At 53.3% G+C, this 17,632-nt stretch overlaps 1 protein-coding gene across 1 annotated transcript in view; it reads right to left on the minus strand.

The window, feature by feature from the left end:
• Nucleotides 1-1,942: 1,942 nt before the first annotated feature.
• MXRA7 (matrix remodeling associated 7) overlaps nt 1,943-17,632 on the minus strand; it is a 29,102-nt gene continuing 13,412 nt past the window's right edge. Inside the window, exons 2-4 of the mRNA XM_015235092.3 lie at nt 16,835-16,898; nt 12,729-12,825; nt 1,943-4,746 (exon numbers count right to left, since the gene is read on the minus strand). Coding sequence (XP_015090578.2) covers nt 4,632-4,746; nt 12,729-12,825; nt 16,835-16,898 — 276 coding nt within the window. The 3' untranslated portion in view covers nt 1,943-4,631. The remainder of the gene's footprint in view (nt 4,747-12,728; nt 12,826-16,834; nt 16,899-17,632) is intronic.

A 17,632-nucleotide genomic window follows, 5' to 3' on the forward strand; every position in this document is an offset into this window, starting at 1 on the left:
CCTAGTCATTTGGCATTACATCACTCTAGCATAGGGTTTTTGCTTGAAGACAGGCTCAATAAATGTCTGAAAGGATAAATGTGCCAATTCACACCACTCAATATTCAAATTTGAATCCCATGTGCTTTGCCCCTTTACTCCCATTTCCTTCATTAAACCTTTTCTTCCCGCAACAATATTTTAAATTTTATTCCCCTTGCCAGCTGCCTCCTCTCCTGAAACTGAATTTGCAGTACTATTGAACCTGACGACGAGAGAACCAAAGACACCACCTAACACAGTTCTGAGGTGAATATGATCAGCCTTTGAAGAAACTAAATAACTTGACAGCCTATCAGTGTAACCTGTCCCCTTTTGGAGAGCTCAACAAAAAGTAATTAAAGTACATAAGAGGTGAGAAAATATGAAATTGACAAAAAAAACCCTGATTGCAGACTGACAGTTACATAACACTTCAGTTACCCTTGATGACCCAGCCTGGTCTGGACCATGGCCCTCTTTTTCATTTGTAGAGGACCCAGGCCACCATCAGGACCAAAGATTCGATGTTGGTGGGGACCTCCGCAACCCCTCCAGGGCTGTGGAGCCTCCAGCGGGCCGGATTTGAGTCGCAGAATGGAAACCATTTGATCACTCAGGCCAAGTGGTGAGTCCAGCTTGATTTCACATGGACTCCGCGCTGCTTTGGTAAACCTCAGCTGGAGTGCTTCGGGTGGGATGGGGGGACGACGTGAACACGCAAGCACAGGTGAGGGAGGGTGCCACGAATTTCGCCTTGGACCTTCTTGAAAGTCAGCCCAATACCACAGACACCGGGGTGAGAGGGTGGGTGTGTGCAGCTGCCTGAACTGAAGGATCTGCTGGATTTTGCCTTCGGCGCGGGGATAAAGGGGAATGTGAAAACCAGGGGGGTTGGGGGGTGTTAGATTCAGCAGCCGGACGTTGGTCTGGGACTCCTGGCTACTCTCTCGAGCCCGCTCTTGGGCAGAACTGAGGCGTGTTTCGGGGAAGGTGGAGACGGTGGGCTCCTGATGTGCGGGGACCGGCTCGAATTCATCTTCGTATCGTGGGTCTAGCACGGTGCACGGCTCAGGCTTTGCTGTTAGCCAAGTTGTGGGAACCGGGCCTCGGTAGGGAACTAGGAGGCGACCCCAGGCAGGACAGCTAGCCAGGCTGCACGCCGACGCGGCAGGGAGCTCGATGCGGGGCGGATCTCTCGACTTAAGCCAAGTAGGAGCAGCAGCCAGGCTGGGCTGGGTTCCCAGGCAGGCCTGGGTCACCGACCCGCCACGGAGGAGCGAAGCGTGGCCTCATTGGCGGGACGTGCCAGCCCGCGCTCCTTATTGGACAAGGGCACTCGTCAATCACTGAGTAACTCAGGCGGGACGCGACCAAACATCCGGGATTTCCCACTTCGAGTTCGAGGCGGGCTCAGGTGGAGGCGGAGCTATGGGAGAATGTAGTACCCAATGGCAATGAAGAGTTCCGCGTTCGCTGTTGATTGGCAGCTGCTCGAACTACTGAGGCACCGCAGAGGGAATACCGGCCCTGGAAAGTGATTGGTCCAATCTGCGGAAGCGTGGTTTTCCCTGTGCATGGTGTATATAAAGTAGGCGATTAATTAACACGTAATTGAATGTGTTTTAGAGAAGGTTTTTTTTTTTTTTTTTGCTTCGGTTAGTAGTTTGGCTTTCACTAGGGCTTCTGAATTTGGTGGGCTTTCCCTGGGATTATCTAGATTATCTTTCCCATGCGGGTTCAAGACTGGAAAGTGATGGGTGGTGGGCCCCAAATTATAGCCGAGATAATCGGAAGTGCGCGCTGTTCGGTGAATTAAAGCTGAGATTAAATGGATGGTAGTCAATGGAAAACAGAGAGAGACAGGAACGGACAGTTTACAGAAAAAATCAAAAGGAAACAAAACAAAAAAACAAGGAGCCTCTAAACACTTGAATGGATGCCGAAACTTTTTAATTATGCCAAAAAAGCAACCTAAAATTTCACTGAGCTAATATTTTTGACCCATCAGATTGGCAAAACCCCAAAATTTGACAAGTTTCTTTGTTAAGGACGTTGCAGTGGCCCTGATAGTATCGATTTTTCTAATCCCTGACACGAACAAATAGAATGTTTACTAATGCTTTCAGCTTGCAGGGTAGGATGTTATCTTGTGGTTGTGTGTTAAGTTCTTGCCATGGGCTCCCCAGGAACTTCTAAGAACAAGTTCTGATTCTGCAGGTACATTTTTTTCAGAGGCACTTCGATTTTCCTGACCAGCAGCAATACTGATACCTGGTGGGACATATGGGTGTCTGTTCGAAATGGGTTTTGTTTTAAGAGGACTTTTCTGGCCACTGGTGTCCAAGTGAGGCAGATGAGGTGATTGACATCACATATACAGAACCTGGCGCTTATCTGGAAATGGCATGAGAGCCACTCAACAATTGCAGCAAGTTAGCAGAGCTTCTATGAAACATCAGAGGCCCTGAGGCTGGGCAACAGAACCCCTACCCAGGAATAGTGTTGAGTACGCCAGGCACCTTCAGACACAGGCTTCCAAGCCCCCACCAGGTGACAGAGTGGTCCTGGTGTCTGCCCAATACCCATCCCTCCTACCCCTTCCTCACAGAGCTGCAATGAGGTCCAGTTACCCCCTCCTCTGGATAGTATGTGTTCAGGGGATGCTGACCCCAGGTGTCTCCAACCATGGTGGTCCCATCTCCTTGCCAGTGATTGGTGGAGGTATGGACACATAACATATTCCAGCCAAGTGGGACCTGAAAAGGGGGTGGGTGTGCACCTAAACCTCACTCCTAGCGACACAAGCAAGAGATGGTCCTTTTCCTACTTCTGGACATGATACCTGAACTCCTGCAGGCATCTTGCAACCATTTTGCCCTAGTCTGCGACAAAAGCCCACAGTGTGAGGAAGACTGAGCCAAGAGAATTGCAGCTTGGGCCCTGACCCTTCTGGGCCTGCAGGTTTTCTGCCTTTGGACTCCTCCCATGACCTAATTCTCTTGTTTAAGACAGTTGAGTTGGAGTTCTCTGTTCTTTGCAGTTGGAACATTTTAGCTGAACCAAGCACAGAAAAGTTCCTTGAATTTATTTTTTCTCATAGCTGTGAGAATTTTGACCCAAGTACCCACAAGTCACATTCTTGCTTCTTTGGTGCAGTCAAGCCCCGGAGGAAGGAGGTGAGGAGGAAAGAGATATAAAGTGGCTGCAGGGAGGGCAGTGCAAGTTCTGCTGACACGCATTTAGGGGGCAGGGAGATAACAACAACTCTGGGGTGGGGGTGGGGGTCCTTGGGACCCGAGAGAGGGCACAAACAATACTTAAATCATAAAATTTTTAAAAAGCAGTGACGAAAAAGATAAAAAATAATTTTAAAGAAAAAGGAAAAAAGCACCGACATTCAGATATAACAGACAGAGAGCAGACCCTCTTGCTGCGTGGACTGTCAGCAAAGGAGTAAAAGCAATTACAGTGACAGATCGGGGAGGGGGGCCGGAAAAGTCCTAACAAGCAGGAGATAGTGGAAGAGTCACTGTACTTGCCGTGATAATTACCAACTTGAGGTATGTAAAATGCCACTGCTTCTTTTAATTTTAGTGTGCTTAGTTTTATTTCAGCAAATAAAAAATATTTTCAAGCTCTCTGGGGTTATCCCTTTAGCACACTCTCCTTAACTCTGTTGGCTATGAAGTTTCCTGCCAGTGGGGTGATCAGAAACAGGGTGGCAGGGAGGGACCGCTGTTACTTCCGTTGTCACGCACTCACTGACTCACAGAAGTGCACTGATGTGCTCAGGGGTCCCAGACACTCTTTGTGAGGTCATTTTGGCATTTTATTGAACGCTGTCTGGGGAAGTTCTCTTTTCCTGCATATGTGCCTGTCTTCTAAAGGACTTTAATCTCTCTAAAGTTTGGGACTGTGTTGCATATTTTATTTCCATTAACAGTGTCTAGCACAGTTCTGGGGGAATTATAAGCACTTATGTAAGGCTTAATTATATACAATGTAAGTCTCATGCTTAAATAAGGGAAACTTTTAGAGGGTCTTAACTCTGATACTGTTGCTTTGTTCCACAATGGAAAGTGAGCCTTTGAATCAGACTTTTTGCTTAAAGAATGCTCGCCTACGGCTTGCTTCCATTCAGTTACAGGAGCTTCCAGAAATCCTTCAAAGGCAGAACAAGGTGTAGTGTTGCTAGACTGGACGCTCGGGCAGCGGGACCTGATACTCATCTTCACCCATGTGGTGGTGGGGCAGGGGCTGAGCCTTCAGGTCAGCCCTGCTTGGCCACTGCCTGCCCAGGGTCTGCACGGAAGGTTTAATTTGGATCAGATGACAGCCTTGGAGGGTTACCTGTGTGACAGCCAGAACCTCACCAGCAGGCAGAAGCCAGAGAATCCAGGGCTTTTCTCCTCTGAAGACAAAGCCCTGATTCCTGTAACACGACACATAAATTGCAAGAACTGAGCAGCTCGGTATATAATAGAGCTCTACACCTACGTACAGAAGGTACAGTGAAGCCTAGAGAAGCCTGAGAGCAGCACGGGCTTGGGTCCTGGGCCAGGGTGGAGTCGCGGCTCGGCCGTGGCGGCGTCTCGCTGGGCGGCGGCGGCCTACATGTCGTAGAGCCGGAGCTGCTCCTGCACGTCGCCGTCGGACATCTCGCCAAACGTCTCCTTGTTGTCCTTCATGAGCTTGAAGATAGCAGCCAGCTGTTCTTTCTGAACTCTGTCAAGAAGAAACGATAAAGAGGAAAAAGATGCTCTCAACCCAAGGGGGAGACAGAGAGACTGCGAGCATCCTGAGGGGCCGGGTCGTGCGCTCTTGTGTATTACCGCATTGCTGTCCAGAATCAGAAAAAAACTACATGGAAAGTCACTCTTAACTCAGGAGCTGGTCTGGTCTGAAGGAGACCTCAATTGGAGGGTTCTAAAGGCTGAGGGTCTAAGTCTTGGGATTACTCTGGAGATTTGCGGACCCCAAGTTATCCCTTGGGTACTTAGTGCTACAGTTTCCCCCCCCGGGCCTCCCTTTCGTGCTGACAGCACACCTCCCCCGGAGGCACAAGGAAGAAGATGTGTTCCATTAAGTGGCCAAAGAGTCTATGAAGAGATGTGTGAGAAATAGCCTTTGTTTAGAGGGATGAGCCAGAAGGAGAGGCAGGAGAGAAATAATTGGCTGGGAAGCAGGGGTGCATAGAGATGTGGGCACTGGGTGCTTGACCCAGGGCAGGGGTGGCCAGCGGGGGCCCTGCCCCTTACCAGGACACTGGCCTGGCTGGAGATTGGCTTTGTGCTTACTATGCACAGGCCGGGGGCTGGGAGCAAAGTCACACCATCTGAGCAGCACAGGACGCCTCCCATGAGCGCAAACATGAAAGGGCGGGGTGAAACTGCAGCCACGGTTCGGTTCTTGTTTGTTCCGCTCTTCTGTGCTGTGCTTGCCGGCGTGGCTGGGCCCTGCGTGCCGGCACTGGCTCACTACTCCCGTTTCAGGCGTCTGCAGTTCCTCCCTCCACACCGGGGCACGGGCCACCCTCAAAGGATGTACACCCAGCGGCAGGGTCTGCTCTAGTCACTGCAGACCTGTCCTAAGGCAGTGCTTCAGCACAGCTCCGGCCACATGGCTCTGCAGGCAAGGTGCTGCGGGGCCGGCACCCCAACCCGGCCTAGAAGGGGTCCCAGTGTCTGGTCTCACACTTGTCCTAATATGTTCCTTCTGCAGTAACCCCTTAGCTCCCAAGCAGCAAGCTGGTTTTCTGACTAGAGCAGCATCTAGAAGCTGAAATACCAAACGAAGTCTCAAATCCAAGCCTCACTTGGGGAAAGTTATTTCTATAGTCTGCTTTCCTGTCCGGAGAAGGAGCCTGTGATAAATACATGGTATCCTCCTGTCTGAAAAAAGGAGTCTTGTGAATTGACAGGCTGTGTGTTGAGCTCCTTGGATGGAATCACAGTCCAGATGTACGTGTGGGCACCCACCCCCAGATGAACACAGATCCTCTCCTGTGTCTTTTAATGGCCGTGGCATTTGCATATTTTTAACAGGGTGGACCTCTGCTGGAGAGTAACAGGCACAAATTGAGAGAGAGCTCAGAATTTAACGAGTTCAAAAAAGATTATTTAAAGGAAAAAAAAAAGCAAAACTGAAATAAACACACAGTAATCAAGACCATCTACTCAAAGTTTATTGGACTGAACAAAGGCTGAATACACAGATCCAAGCCATCGGGAATCCGTGAAGCTCAGTGTCTATAAGCCACGTTCAGAAAGTGTCCAGAAAAACTTAATAATGCGGAGGGAGTCACCCATTAATCAGTCAGATCCAGGCCTGCTGCTGTTGCTGTGGGGGGGCAGGTGTGCTCACAGGAGCATGGCTTCCGTTCGTCCCGTGGTTCTGGGTGGCGGCTGCCTTGTTGCCTATTCTTTTTTGCTGTTAATGGAGGGACTGAGGATGAAACCCAGGACCTCGGGCACGCTAAGCACGACTCTACCACTGAGCTGTACCCTCCCATCTGCCCTGTTGCTTGTCTGTCCTAAACCCCTGAACCTAACCCAGAGGAGAAGGTCCCTGGGTATGTAATATGCCTGAGGGGGTGACACTGGACATCTCCTGGCCTTCCATTAAATAGAAAGAAAATCTTTTTCTATAAACTTACTGCTTAAAAAAAAAGTTTTAAATGACATCTACCTAAAAACCACAGATTAGTTTGGCATAGTACAAATGTTGTCAAATACAGAATTCCAAGAAACCAATCTGGAACTGATCTGATCATCTGGTGAAGTTCTAACTCATCCAAGAAGCCTAGGAAAAGGCAGAGTCGAGACATCTGTTTTAAGCGAACACCATTATTACTGCATCTGCCAAAGCAAAGGTAGAGATTCAGCTGAGCTGGTAAGAACATCAGTGAAAAGGCCTCTTAGCAATAAGAGGGCTGGACTGCAGCCTGCTCTAAATAGAGAGTAAGGCCAAGAGGCAGTGGGCAGCGGGTCCTGGTTCTTTGCTGCCCAGTCCTCAGTACAGGTCTCTCACCCCCAAAACTGAGCCGGGCGGGGGGCGGGCCCCCAGGGGAAGGAGAGCAGTGGACCACCCCGACCAGCCAGCACGCACAGGCCGCTCCCTCATTTGTGCATCACACCCCAAAGTCTTTCACGGCTTGGCTTTAGTGAAGAAAAGCAGGAGGGCTGGAATGAAACTACCAACTGTAAAATGATGGCATTGCTGAAATTGTTGATATCTCAGGTGCAGAGGGTGTGCAGACAGGAAGGTTGGGTCACAAGGGAAATAAAAGTCTAGGAAGACCCTTCAGCTTCACAAAGCGACCCACCCAAACAGGGAGGGACAGGCCCTCCCAGCCGAGGGAGCGTCCTGGCTGAGGGCCTAGGCCCGGCAGATTCACGTGGGCAAGAGGCACCCCAGAGAGCCTGTCAGCTCCTCTCAGGGCACTCCACTTTATCGCTCAAGTTTTAAGATGCCAAAAGGAAAAGCCTTTAGGAGGAGGCTAAGGATAACTTCATTATTCCTCGGTTCTGTGAAGAGAAATAGGGGGAAAAGATAATTTACTTCACTCATGCCATCTTACAAGTACCGCAGGAAAGGAAAGGGGGAAACAGGGTGCGGAAGGGGAACGTTTGGAATTGCAGAAGCCAGCCCGGACGCTGGGATCCAGACTCTCCTGGCTGGCAGCAGGACAGTCCATTAACCAAAGCCAGCCCGAGACCCGTTCCCACTCTGCAAGGCCTGTAGGTAGTCAGGTCAGGCCCCACACATGTGCAGTTAGGCAGAGGGGCTCATCTTGCAGTAGGCTGGGCAGGCTGGATTGCACTTGTAGGCCGTTTGCAGGGTGGGTCCCTCCTGTAGGCTTCCACATTTAGGGAGTGGAGCAAGTCGCGTCCCACAGGCGTGTATTTGGGTGGTTCATGTGAGTAGTCGACCAGGTTCCAGCCCCCCCGTAGGTAGGTGGCAGAGGGGGTCCTCAATTAGGTAGTTGGACAGGTCAGGGGTCCACTTGTAGGTAGTTGGGCAGGGAGGGTCCCTCATTTCAGTCTTTGGGAAATACGGGTGTCACATGTGGGTATTTGAGCAGGTCGAAGCCCAGTTGTGGGTATTTGGGTGGGGAGGATCCCAGCTGCTGGTAGTTGAGCAGGGAGGGTCCCACCTGTAGGTACTGGAGCAAGGGGGGCCCAATTGTAGGTAGCTGAGAAGGGAGTGGGGGTCCAATTGTAGGTAATTGAGAAGGGAGTGGGGGTCCAATTGTAGGTAGCTGAGAAGGGAGTGGGGGCCCAGTTGTAGGTAGTTGGGCAGGGAGGGGGCCCAGTTGTAGGCAGTTGAGCAGGGAGGAGGCCCATTTGTAGGTAATCGGGCAGGGAGGGTCCCACTTGTAGGTACTGGAGCAAGGGGGGGCCCAATTGTAGGTAGTTGAGAAGGGAGTAGGGGTCCAATTATAGGTAATTGAGAAGGGAGTGGGGGTCCAATGGTAGGTAGCTGAGAAGGGAGTGGGGGTCCAATTGTAGGTAGTTGGGCAGGGAGGGTCTCTCACTTAGATATTTGGGAAATTCGGATGTCACATGTGGGTATTTGAGCAGGTCACAGCCTACTTGTGGGTATTTGGGCTGGGGTCCCCACTTCTAGGTTGTTGGAGAGTGAGGGGGCCCAAGTGTAGGTAACTGGGCAGGTTGGGGGTCCACTTCGAGTTATCTGGGCAGGGAGGGCCCCACTTATAGCTGTGTGATTAGTTTGGGTCTCATATGTTGGTGGTTGAGCAGATTGAGACCCACAAGTAGGTAAACAGGGAGGGTTTCACTTGTAGGTAGTTGAGCAGGGAGGGTCCCTTGTTTAGGTATTTGGGCAATCTGAGTGTCACATGTGGGTGGTTGAGCAGCTTGAGGGCCACTTGCAGGTGGGCAGACAGTTCAGAACTGCTGCAGGTGTGTCCTTAGCTCTGTGGTACACTGGTCTCGTCCTGTCACTATAGATTATGTTTTATCTCTGCTGGCTCAATTGTCCTTTCTGGGGACAGTAGCTTCCTAGGTTATGTCCTCCCCAGATGAGGACAATTTTGCGCCCACCTTTTCCAAGACACACATGAGGCACTGTTTCATCCACCCAAAAGTGATTGCTGAAGGAACCCAGGGGATCCAATTTTATTCCTCTGGCGCCCTCATGTGGAGGTGAGTCAGCACAGGTTTTAGAAACACACTGCTGGATGGTTCATGGACACATCAGGACCCAGAAAGTGGAATATCCCGTCACCCGCGCCAGGTACTCATTTCAAAACACCACTCACTAGAGTGGTTCCACTTCCAGAATGGTCAAGCCAGTTCTGGGGGACCTTCAAAATGGCATGGGTGCTGGGTCCCGAGTCCTCGCTTTCAGAGCCAGCCTGGTCTACTACCTGGGTTCCACTTTTCCCCTGGAAAAGATGCGAAGAACAGATGGTGCTTTTTCTTTTTGCTGCCGAGCTAGAAGCCAGCCAAGCTCCCCAGCTTCACAAGCCCTGGGGGTGAGGGGGTGGCATCTTGCTGTGGGGGGAGCATTCAGTACCTGCCAGCCCATCGTCCCAGCCACACTGAGCCTGAAGGTGGCACCTCCCGGAAGAGCTGCGGGGGGAACCCAGGGGCTCCCCTAGCCAGGCAGAGGCAACAGCAAGGTAGCCCGTGAGCCCCAGCCCCAGGGGAGACCCAGCAGGAGGTGGGCAGACAGTGACAAAGCAGGGTCTTTCTTAAGCAACAGCCGCCTCTGGATTTACAAACCTTACGCTTTCTGCCTTCATATGTACGCAGCTCTGAGCATAGGAATGCCCAATTATGAACTACATGGAGGAACAAATTTGAGGTCTCTTGCTCTGGGTCCTGCTTCCTAAGTGCCAAGCCGTGAAAACTTGTGAACTGCAGCTTTTGCGGAATGCTGGATCTTGTGACCACTGAAGCTTTAGGGTCTAGATACTGCTACACTGGCCAAATTAATACATTTACAATCAAGACTTTGCAGCATGGATTTTTAACCAGCTTACAACTTGACTGGGACCCTGAATGCCAGGAAAGGAATTAGAAACAGGCAGGGTTTGGCCAGGAAGAATGTGACAGGCGAGAGCACACGCTTTTCACTGGCCTGTGGTTTTAGTGGGTTGACAGTATTTTTCATACTGACTATTCCAAGGCAGTTTCCGGAACTCAGCTGGGACTGGAGCTGTCTTATACCCATCAGCTCTCCCGGTCCCCACAGGAACCGTCATGCCGCAGTTGAAAAGATAAAGCCACACTTGCCAGCCTCTGCAACCCCAAGCATCACCATGCGAGGAACATGCGAGAAGGGTGGGCATCAGGGGCCCCGTGCGGTGCTGAGTGGGCTGCCCACATGCAGGGGCAGGAGGGAACAAGTGGACCTCACAGGCAGACCAGTCGGACAGCTCCGGGGAGCATGCTGGGAGGGGTGGTAATGAACATGAACATGAACTCCAGCCCCACCCTGGGAGGACCGTGTTCGGGGGCCATGAAGTCCCTCCTTCTCAGCTCGGGCACGACTGATAACCAGGCCTGCACATGAAGGGATGAGAATGCCATTCCCCAAGACTAGCACTTGGGCAGTCTCAACCCCACAGAACTGCACAGTGTGAATCATTTGGGGACGCCCCAAAGATCCAATAGGGAAAGACCCTCCGGGGCAATGCAGAGTCAGGCCAGCTGTCTGAGCACAAGTGAGATAGGACTTTCTCTCTCTCATCCCCAAGGCCCCAGCTCTGAACCCAGCGATGGTGGCCCTCTGACCCCAGCCCAAGCCCTACCATCTGGCCTGCTAACTGGTCTTTCCTATCCTAATGGCCCCTCACATCCACAGTGCATGTCTCCCTGAGCACAGAGAATAAGGCCAGGGTCCTGGCCGCAGCCTATGTCCACAGGGACCTTCGAAGGACCACAGGCACGTGCAGCCCTCCCCATCCTTAATGCAGGGGCTGCAAACATTCTCTGGAAAGGGCCAGATACTGACTCTTGTATGCTTTGTGGGCTATGTGGTCCCTGGTGCAACTACTCAGCTCAGCCACTGCAGTGCGAAAGCCACCACAGACCACAGAAAAACATATGAACGCAGCCGTCTTCCAGTAATACTGGACGTACAAAACCAGGGCGGAGCCTGCAGACCTTGTTTGTTCTGATGAGAACAACCTGCCTGACCACAACCTGGCAGCACAGGGTTTCTGCCGGGCACCGGTCCACTTCCATAGGGTAGGACTAGAGGTGCAGGGGCACATCACATGTGTTCCCGAAGCTCCTGCAGTCCCAGCGATGACAGTTCCTCCCCAGCCTCACGAGGGGGCGCTAGCCTCCACCCAGCTGGCCCATTAGGCCCTGGAGGCACTTGCGCTAACTGGGCCTCCAAGAACCCTGCAGCCCAGGAAAAGGGGCCCGTTTGCCCAGGAGCCCTGCGCTGAAGAAGACAGAGCCAGCTCAGGCACACAGAGATGTATTAATTGGTTATGAAGGTGGTGGAAGAGGGAGGTTTAGACCACATCAGTTGTGTTGGGGACACATTAACAGACGGGATGAGGGAGGCACCACTAGTCTAAGAAGTCAATCTCCTTACCAAAAGGATTTGCAAGAGTATTTGTGGCTCAGGACCTAAGGAACTTGCTACAGGGAAGTGAGGTCAGAGGTCAGCTCAATCCTGAAATACAAAGGCAGCAAACCACGTCACACCCAGAGGCAGTGTTGTGAGCACCGAGGAGTGAGGGGCACCCCGGAGGCTGCCTTCCCCTGCTGGGTTCACAGTGCCACCTCTCTGCCCCGCCCCGGCGAAGAGCCTTCCGGGCCAGGTTTGGAAGGACGAGTGATAGCTCCAGGAGGGCAAGAGCACCTTCTGACTCTTGAGGGACACTGGGTGGCTTGTAAACCATGACGAAAGTGTGGTTGAGATCTGCATCCTGGAATAATAAACCCTCTATTCCTGACCCAGAATCCAGCTTCTGCGAGCAAGTTGGGGGGTGATCACTCAGCCCCTTTGGGTTGCCGGCCTCAGAAAACACAGGCTCCTATTTAGATGTGTGCTGGAACCAAAGGAACCCTCGCAGGCCACAGGCCAGCCCATTTCAGACCGCTGGCTCTCCCCCATGGCCTGTCCTGGCGGTCCCTTGGTCACCTTGGTGGGATGGAGCGGACAAGAAACTCAGAGGGAAGCCCATGCCTGCGCGTGAGTGTCCACTGGGGGCTGGCGGGGAAGAGCCCAATTCTAAAATTGAGAAGCTGTGCGGTTTCATGGAGCAGAACAGATAAAAAATGACTGCAGGCCCTGGGGTGGGGTGGGGGTGAGGGAGTAGACTGCCAAGTGGATGAGCAGGAAGAATCGTGCTCTGTCCCAGAGTGATGGATTGGTTTTGTCATGAACTCCACGTGTAAGTGAACGGCCGGATCCGCTCCAGGCTCTTTCCGGGCGTCCTGTTTTTCCCCCTTTTGGTGGGGGAGGGGTGGGGGAGGTGCAAGGACTGGACTCGGCCGCCCCCTACTGCCATCACACCTCCCTGCCGAGTGCCCCAGGGGCCTGTCTAGGGGAAGTAAGCCTGGCCAAACAGTGCCAGGGCAAGGGGAAAAAAAACCCTAAAACGGACATGGGAGACTGGGTGGGGGCGTGGCTAGCGGGAGGCCCGCCCCTGCCCCGCCCACTCCCGCTGAACGAAGGGGGCTCCCTGGAGCAGCCCTGAGGAGGGCGAGGCAGCCTACCTCTGTTCCTCCTCCAGCTCCTCTTTGGTCATCATCTTCTTGTACTGGTTTCCCCGCAGCTTCCCGGGGCTGTATTTGAAGGAGAAGGCCTCTGCCCCTGCAGAGAGGACACTCAGTAAGAGCTGGTTAGGGTGCTGGGCCCGTCTCAACTTCTGAGTCCCCTTTCCCTTCCTTAGTTTCCAAGGGACCATCTAGGCTGGCGGGAGAGAGCCCCCCCTCTTCAAAGAGGGCAGATGGGCCCCACGCCCACCGGGGGCCAGTTCAGGTGCTGCGCCAGCCTCAGAGAGGCCCGGACTCCAAGACATCTGCTCATCCTTGCCTGCGCCTGGCAGGTCACCCCACCCCCCACCCCCATCCTTTACGGGAAATCCCAGAGCAACTTAGGAACTCTTTTTAAAAACTTGAAAAGGGGATGAGAGCGCTGGAGGGAAGCTGGCCCTTCTTCTCCCCTCATTCCCCCCACCTTAGGGCCTCAGGAACCCCAACCTGAGGTCCTCCAGTCTCCCAGCTTGGGGGTGCCCACCCTGCCATCCAGGGGTGTCATGCTGGCAGGCCAGTTCTATGCCCCCTCCCTCTGTTATTAGAAATCTGAAACAACACACCCAGCCCACAATGGGAGACGGGAGTAATGTGGGATCAGTCATACTGTGTTTCAATCAGTCTTTAAAACCAGTACTTATTACTGAATAGGTGTGTCCTGATCTTCCAATCCCAGAGCTGATCCGGGAGCTACCTGGGATCAAACAAAAGGGCAGCTCTGGAGGCCTGAAGAGGGCACAGCAGGGGGTTTGAACCAGGGGAAATAGGGACGTGTGACATGGAGTGAAGGCAGGTGCTGGGCACACAGGCCAGAGGGCGGCAGCACACACAGGTGCAAGCTGCAAGGGCAGACAGGAAAGAGCTCTGGAGCTTTCCCTAGGCTGAGTGTCCCAGTGGAGAGTTCCTCTGGGAAGCAATGCCCTTACGTGGTCCTTCAGCCCAGCAGGTGTAGGATAGATGGCCTCTGGCCAGCCTCAGGGACAGAGTCTGAGTGGTTTGTCTTATCTAATTTCCGTTAACGTGTAAATAAGTGATTAAGGGAAACGCAGAGACCATGTGTATTCTTTTTCAGTTCTGTTCTGTGTCACCTCAATGTCAGGGATCTCAGACACCTCGCATCCTGCCCCCGGCCATCCCAACCTCCTCCAGCTGGCAGCTGTCACAAGGGATCAGATAGGCTGATGTGGGCTCGGGGGAGGCAAAGGCTCCAGCCTCTGGGATTCGGGTTCTGTCTGGGCTAAGGGAAGAAGGTTCTGGATGCAAATTCAGGACCCAAACATCATGTCATAGCAGGTAAGGGAGCTGTTCTCACCACAACCTGCTGGGCAGGAGGACCTGGCTGCCGGGGCTGAGCCCTCGCCTTAGGGAGCAGTTACCGCGTTTGTACAAGGATGAATTTGCTCTCCATTCATTCGACAGATATTTAGTGAGCACTCTGCTCGGTGCTGGGGACTTAGCAGGGAAGAAAACATACAGCAAGCAAAGATGGGTCATTAAAATACAGAGTTTGCAGGGTGGGGGATGAGGAGGTGGGCGTAGCTTGGTGGCAGAGCACGTGCTTATAGCATGCATGAGATCTTGGGTTCAATCCCCAGTCCCTCCATTAAAAAATTGTTTTTAAAAATTGAGTTTGCAGTAGGTCATGAGAGCTCTTCAGAAACGGACAGCAGGAGGGGAGAGGGAGGCGGGGAGGGGACTGCTTGGAAGTTTAACTCATTGGGGAAGGTGGGTGTCAGAAAGTGCTTTGCAGAAAGGGAGGCTGCAGGTCTGGGGAGATCCAGCAAAGCAGGGAGGCCAGCGAGGGTGGCAGGGAGCGAGGGGACGGGAGAATGCAGGGGAAGTTGGGATAAGGGGCCAGGCCACCAAGGGAGGCCTTGGTTCTTCCTCCCAGTGAGACGGGGCTCGGTGCAGAGACAGGGTGAATCCATCACCCGACTGCTCCCTGGAGACCCCACTCCCATTAGCTGCTCTTTCCTCCAGGCTGAGTTCACCTCAGACTGATGAGCAAAGAGCCAGCAGAACCAGGGCTTCTCACAGCTTGGGGCTCAAACCACCTGCTTCCAGGGATCTGGTAACCCTGCTGAGTAATTCGGGGCCTGGGTCTTTGGATGTTAGGAAACAGCCTGCCGTGGGGTTAGAACCATGCAGAGCTAGTCTCAGAACGAGCTTGCAACCATGCCGGCTTCTGGACCTCAGAAAGAGGCAACGGACAAGGAAAACCGATTAACCTGGACACCAAGGTCATCATGTTGCTATGTTTTAGGAAAATAAAACAGAAAAATGCTGCCAGCTGGGTACTACTCAAGGTTTCAATTTGTGGGCGGGCCTTTTTTAGTTTTATGTTTCTCTGAGCAAGAGAGGACGAACGCCTTGAAAAGGCTTTCCCTTAATCGCATATGGTGTACCCAGAGATACACAGCTGCATCCAGTTTTACTGGACCAGGCGGGTTTGGCATGAGAGCCCCCCAGAGGGGGACTTGATCTTGCAGTCTTACGTGATCCGCGCAGTCGCTTAGGGAAGGCATCTTAGCAAACACTAATCAATTAGTGAGCTGAGCGGAGGTGGGGGGGTCCCTGCAGTGGGGCTGGGGGCCCAATGCTGTGTTCTTCTGACAGCTGGAGCCATAAACCTCTCCTGCCTCCGCCTCGTCAGGGCTGGCAGGAGGTGGCTGGGGGGTGGCGGAGGTCCAGGAGCAGCCGTCTTTGATAAGGAGGCAGGGCCCAGTGCCGTCGCACACAGCTGGGCGTGGGGCTGCATGTCTGTGGGTCTGATGGCGTTTCAGGAGAGTGGTCAGCTGAGGCTCCTTTGTGCTGGCCCAGGGGCCTCCAGCAGCCTTAGCTTTTGCCTTCTGTGTCCCCAAATCACAAATAACGTGGCGGGGACAGACCTTAGGGCCACGGGTCCTACAGACGATCCAGGAGAACCAACAGCTGGGGGAAGAGACCCTGATAAAGGGCTGATGTCCACCTCCACCTCCCGCCAACTCCCCCCTAACCGGCTTCCTGCCCCTCCTCCTTCCTGTAAGGCTGCATTGATAGAAACCCACAGCCCATCCCTGCTGGGCCTCAGGGGAAGCTCTGCATCCCCCGAGCCTGGCCCTGCTGGCCTGGCCCACGCCAGCCTTGGTTACGGCATTCCTGCAACCCTCGCTTTCCACAGCTCCTGCCAGCTGTTGACTTAAAGTCACAGCAACAGTCTCACTTTTTTTAAAAAAGGCATGAAATAGTTCAAACATACACAAAAGTACAGCAAGTAATAAGTCCTCTGTGTCCTTGCCATATAGATTTGACAAGTGTCGACATTTTGCTCTTTTAGCTTCAGCTTCTTTTTTTTGAAAAAGAAAGAAAACAGGACAGATCCAGCAGAACCCCTACACTGTGTTTGGTTCTGTCTGTCTGGGGTGCTGGTCCCCACGGGCGTCCAGGGCAAACACACCACCATCCGCCTGGGCAAGCCCAACTGGCCCGTTTCCTCACTGCTCTCGGTCACTCCCTTTCTCTTTGCCTGGCCTCCTGGAGTCTGATGGCCGCAGAGGTCTGGCCAGTTTAGCCACAGCTGCTTGGGAATCAAGTGCTTCCCCTCCTGGGGCCTTATTCTGCAGAACCCTGGGGACTGGCCCTGTGACTGGCTTTAGTCGCCATAAAATAGGCCAGAGAGATTTGGAGAGAAACGTGAAATGTACAAAGCGGGAATGAGAAGGAAGTTAAGAGGCATCGTAGGAAATAGGTCAGTGATGGGCCCCCTGTATTTGGAGACAACTCACCTTCTATAGATGGAAAAGTGAGGGCTGGAAGAGCAAAGCAGGTGGGCAGGGAGATGGGTGCAGGAAGGCAGAGGGTTGAGGGGAGTGGGCTCTGGCCTAGGCATCCTTGGGGTCCCACTGGACCTGACTTCTCAGCCCCTCTGCCCCATCCTCTCACCTGCCATCCACTCCCCCCACCCAGCCACTCAAATCCTCAGCTGGAGAATCCCAAGGGACCACAGCGAGCCCGGCCCCCACAGCCAGATAAGGCTGGCCTCAGTGGGTGGGCGGCGATGTGCGGCCTGGGGCCTGGGTCCCACTCACCGTCTTCTTCCTCAGGCTCTGCCTGGGGTGGACCTTCCTCGCTGTCCAGCCCCTGCTCCTCTTCCTGTAAGACAAGGAGAGGGGTCAGTGCCTGGGCACCCGAATTACTCTTTGATAGTGTCTTTCGGTGTCTGACCCCCTCCGTAAAAGTGACCCGACCCCTGGGCCTGTGCTTAGGAGAGACGTGTGTAGAGACTGGAAGCAGGTGACAGCCTCGGAGAGGTGGGGCAGCAGTGGATAGCATGTTGGGGGGGAGAGGAAAGGGCCACCCAGGGCCAGGCTGACCACACACGGCACCAGCACTGTCCTTCGAGCGTGGCCGGGAGGCCCTGGATGGGGACCACGATCGACGGCAGGTAGAACCATGATGTCAACACAAGTGCTGGTCGGCCAAGATGATGGGGGAGACTCTGGGCCGAGGAACTGTGTTTCTGACCTTTCACCTCAGTCCCTCTGCCTTTTCCAGATGGGTGCTGGTCAGAGGTTCTGGATGCCCCTTTGATAAGTGGCCTGGGTCCTCCCACCCACCGCTAGACTGAGCAGAACAAAAACCAGGAGACAAAAGCTGGCAGGGTCTCTGGGACCCGGGCAGGGCCGGGCGTCACAGAGAAGCTGCATTTGCCGTCACAGGTTCCATCTCTGCTTCCTCTAATACCGTTCCCAGCCCTAACCATTTCAGTGTCCTTTTTCCCAAAATTGGAGCTCCTCCTCCCTCAGCCTGATTCTCTCCCATGGATGAAATAAACAGAAGGCTGGGAGGAACGTCCCGGGATGGCCTTGGTGGAAGGAAGGAGTGAC

Source organism: Vicugna pacos, chromosome 16 (assembly GCF_048564905.1).
Source record: "Vicugna pacos chromosome 16, VicPac4, whole genome shotgun sequence".
Classification (NCBI taxonomy): Eukaryota; Metazoa; Chordata; class Mammalia; order Artiodactyla; family Camelidae; genus Vicugna; species Vicugna pacos.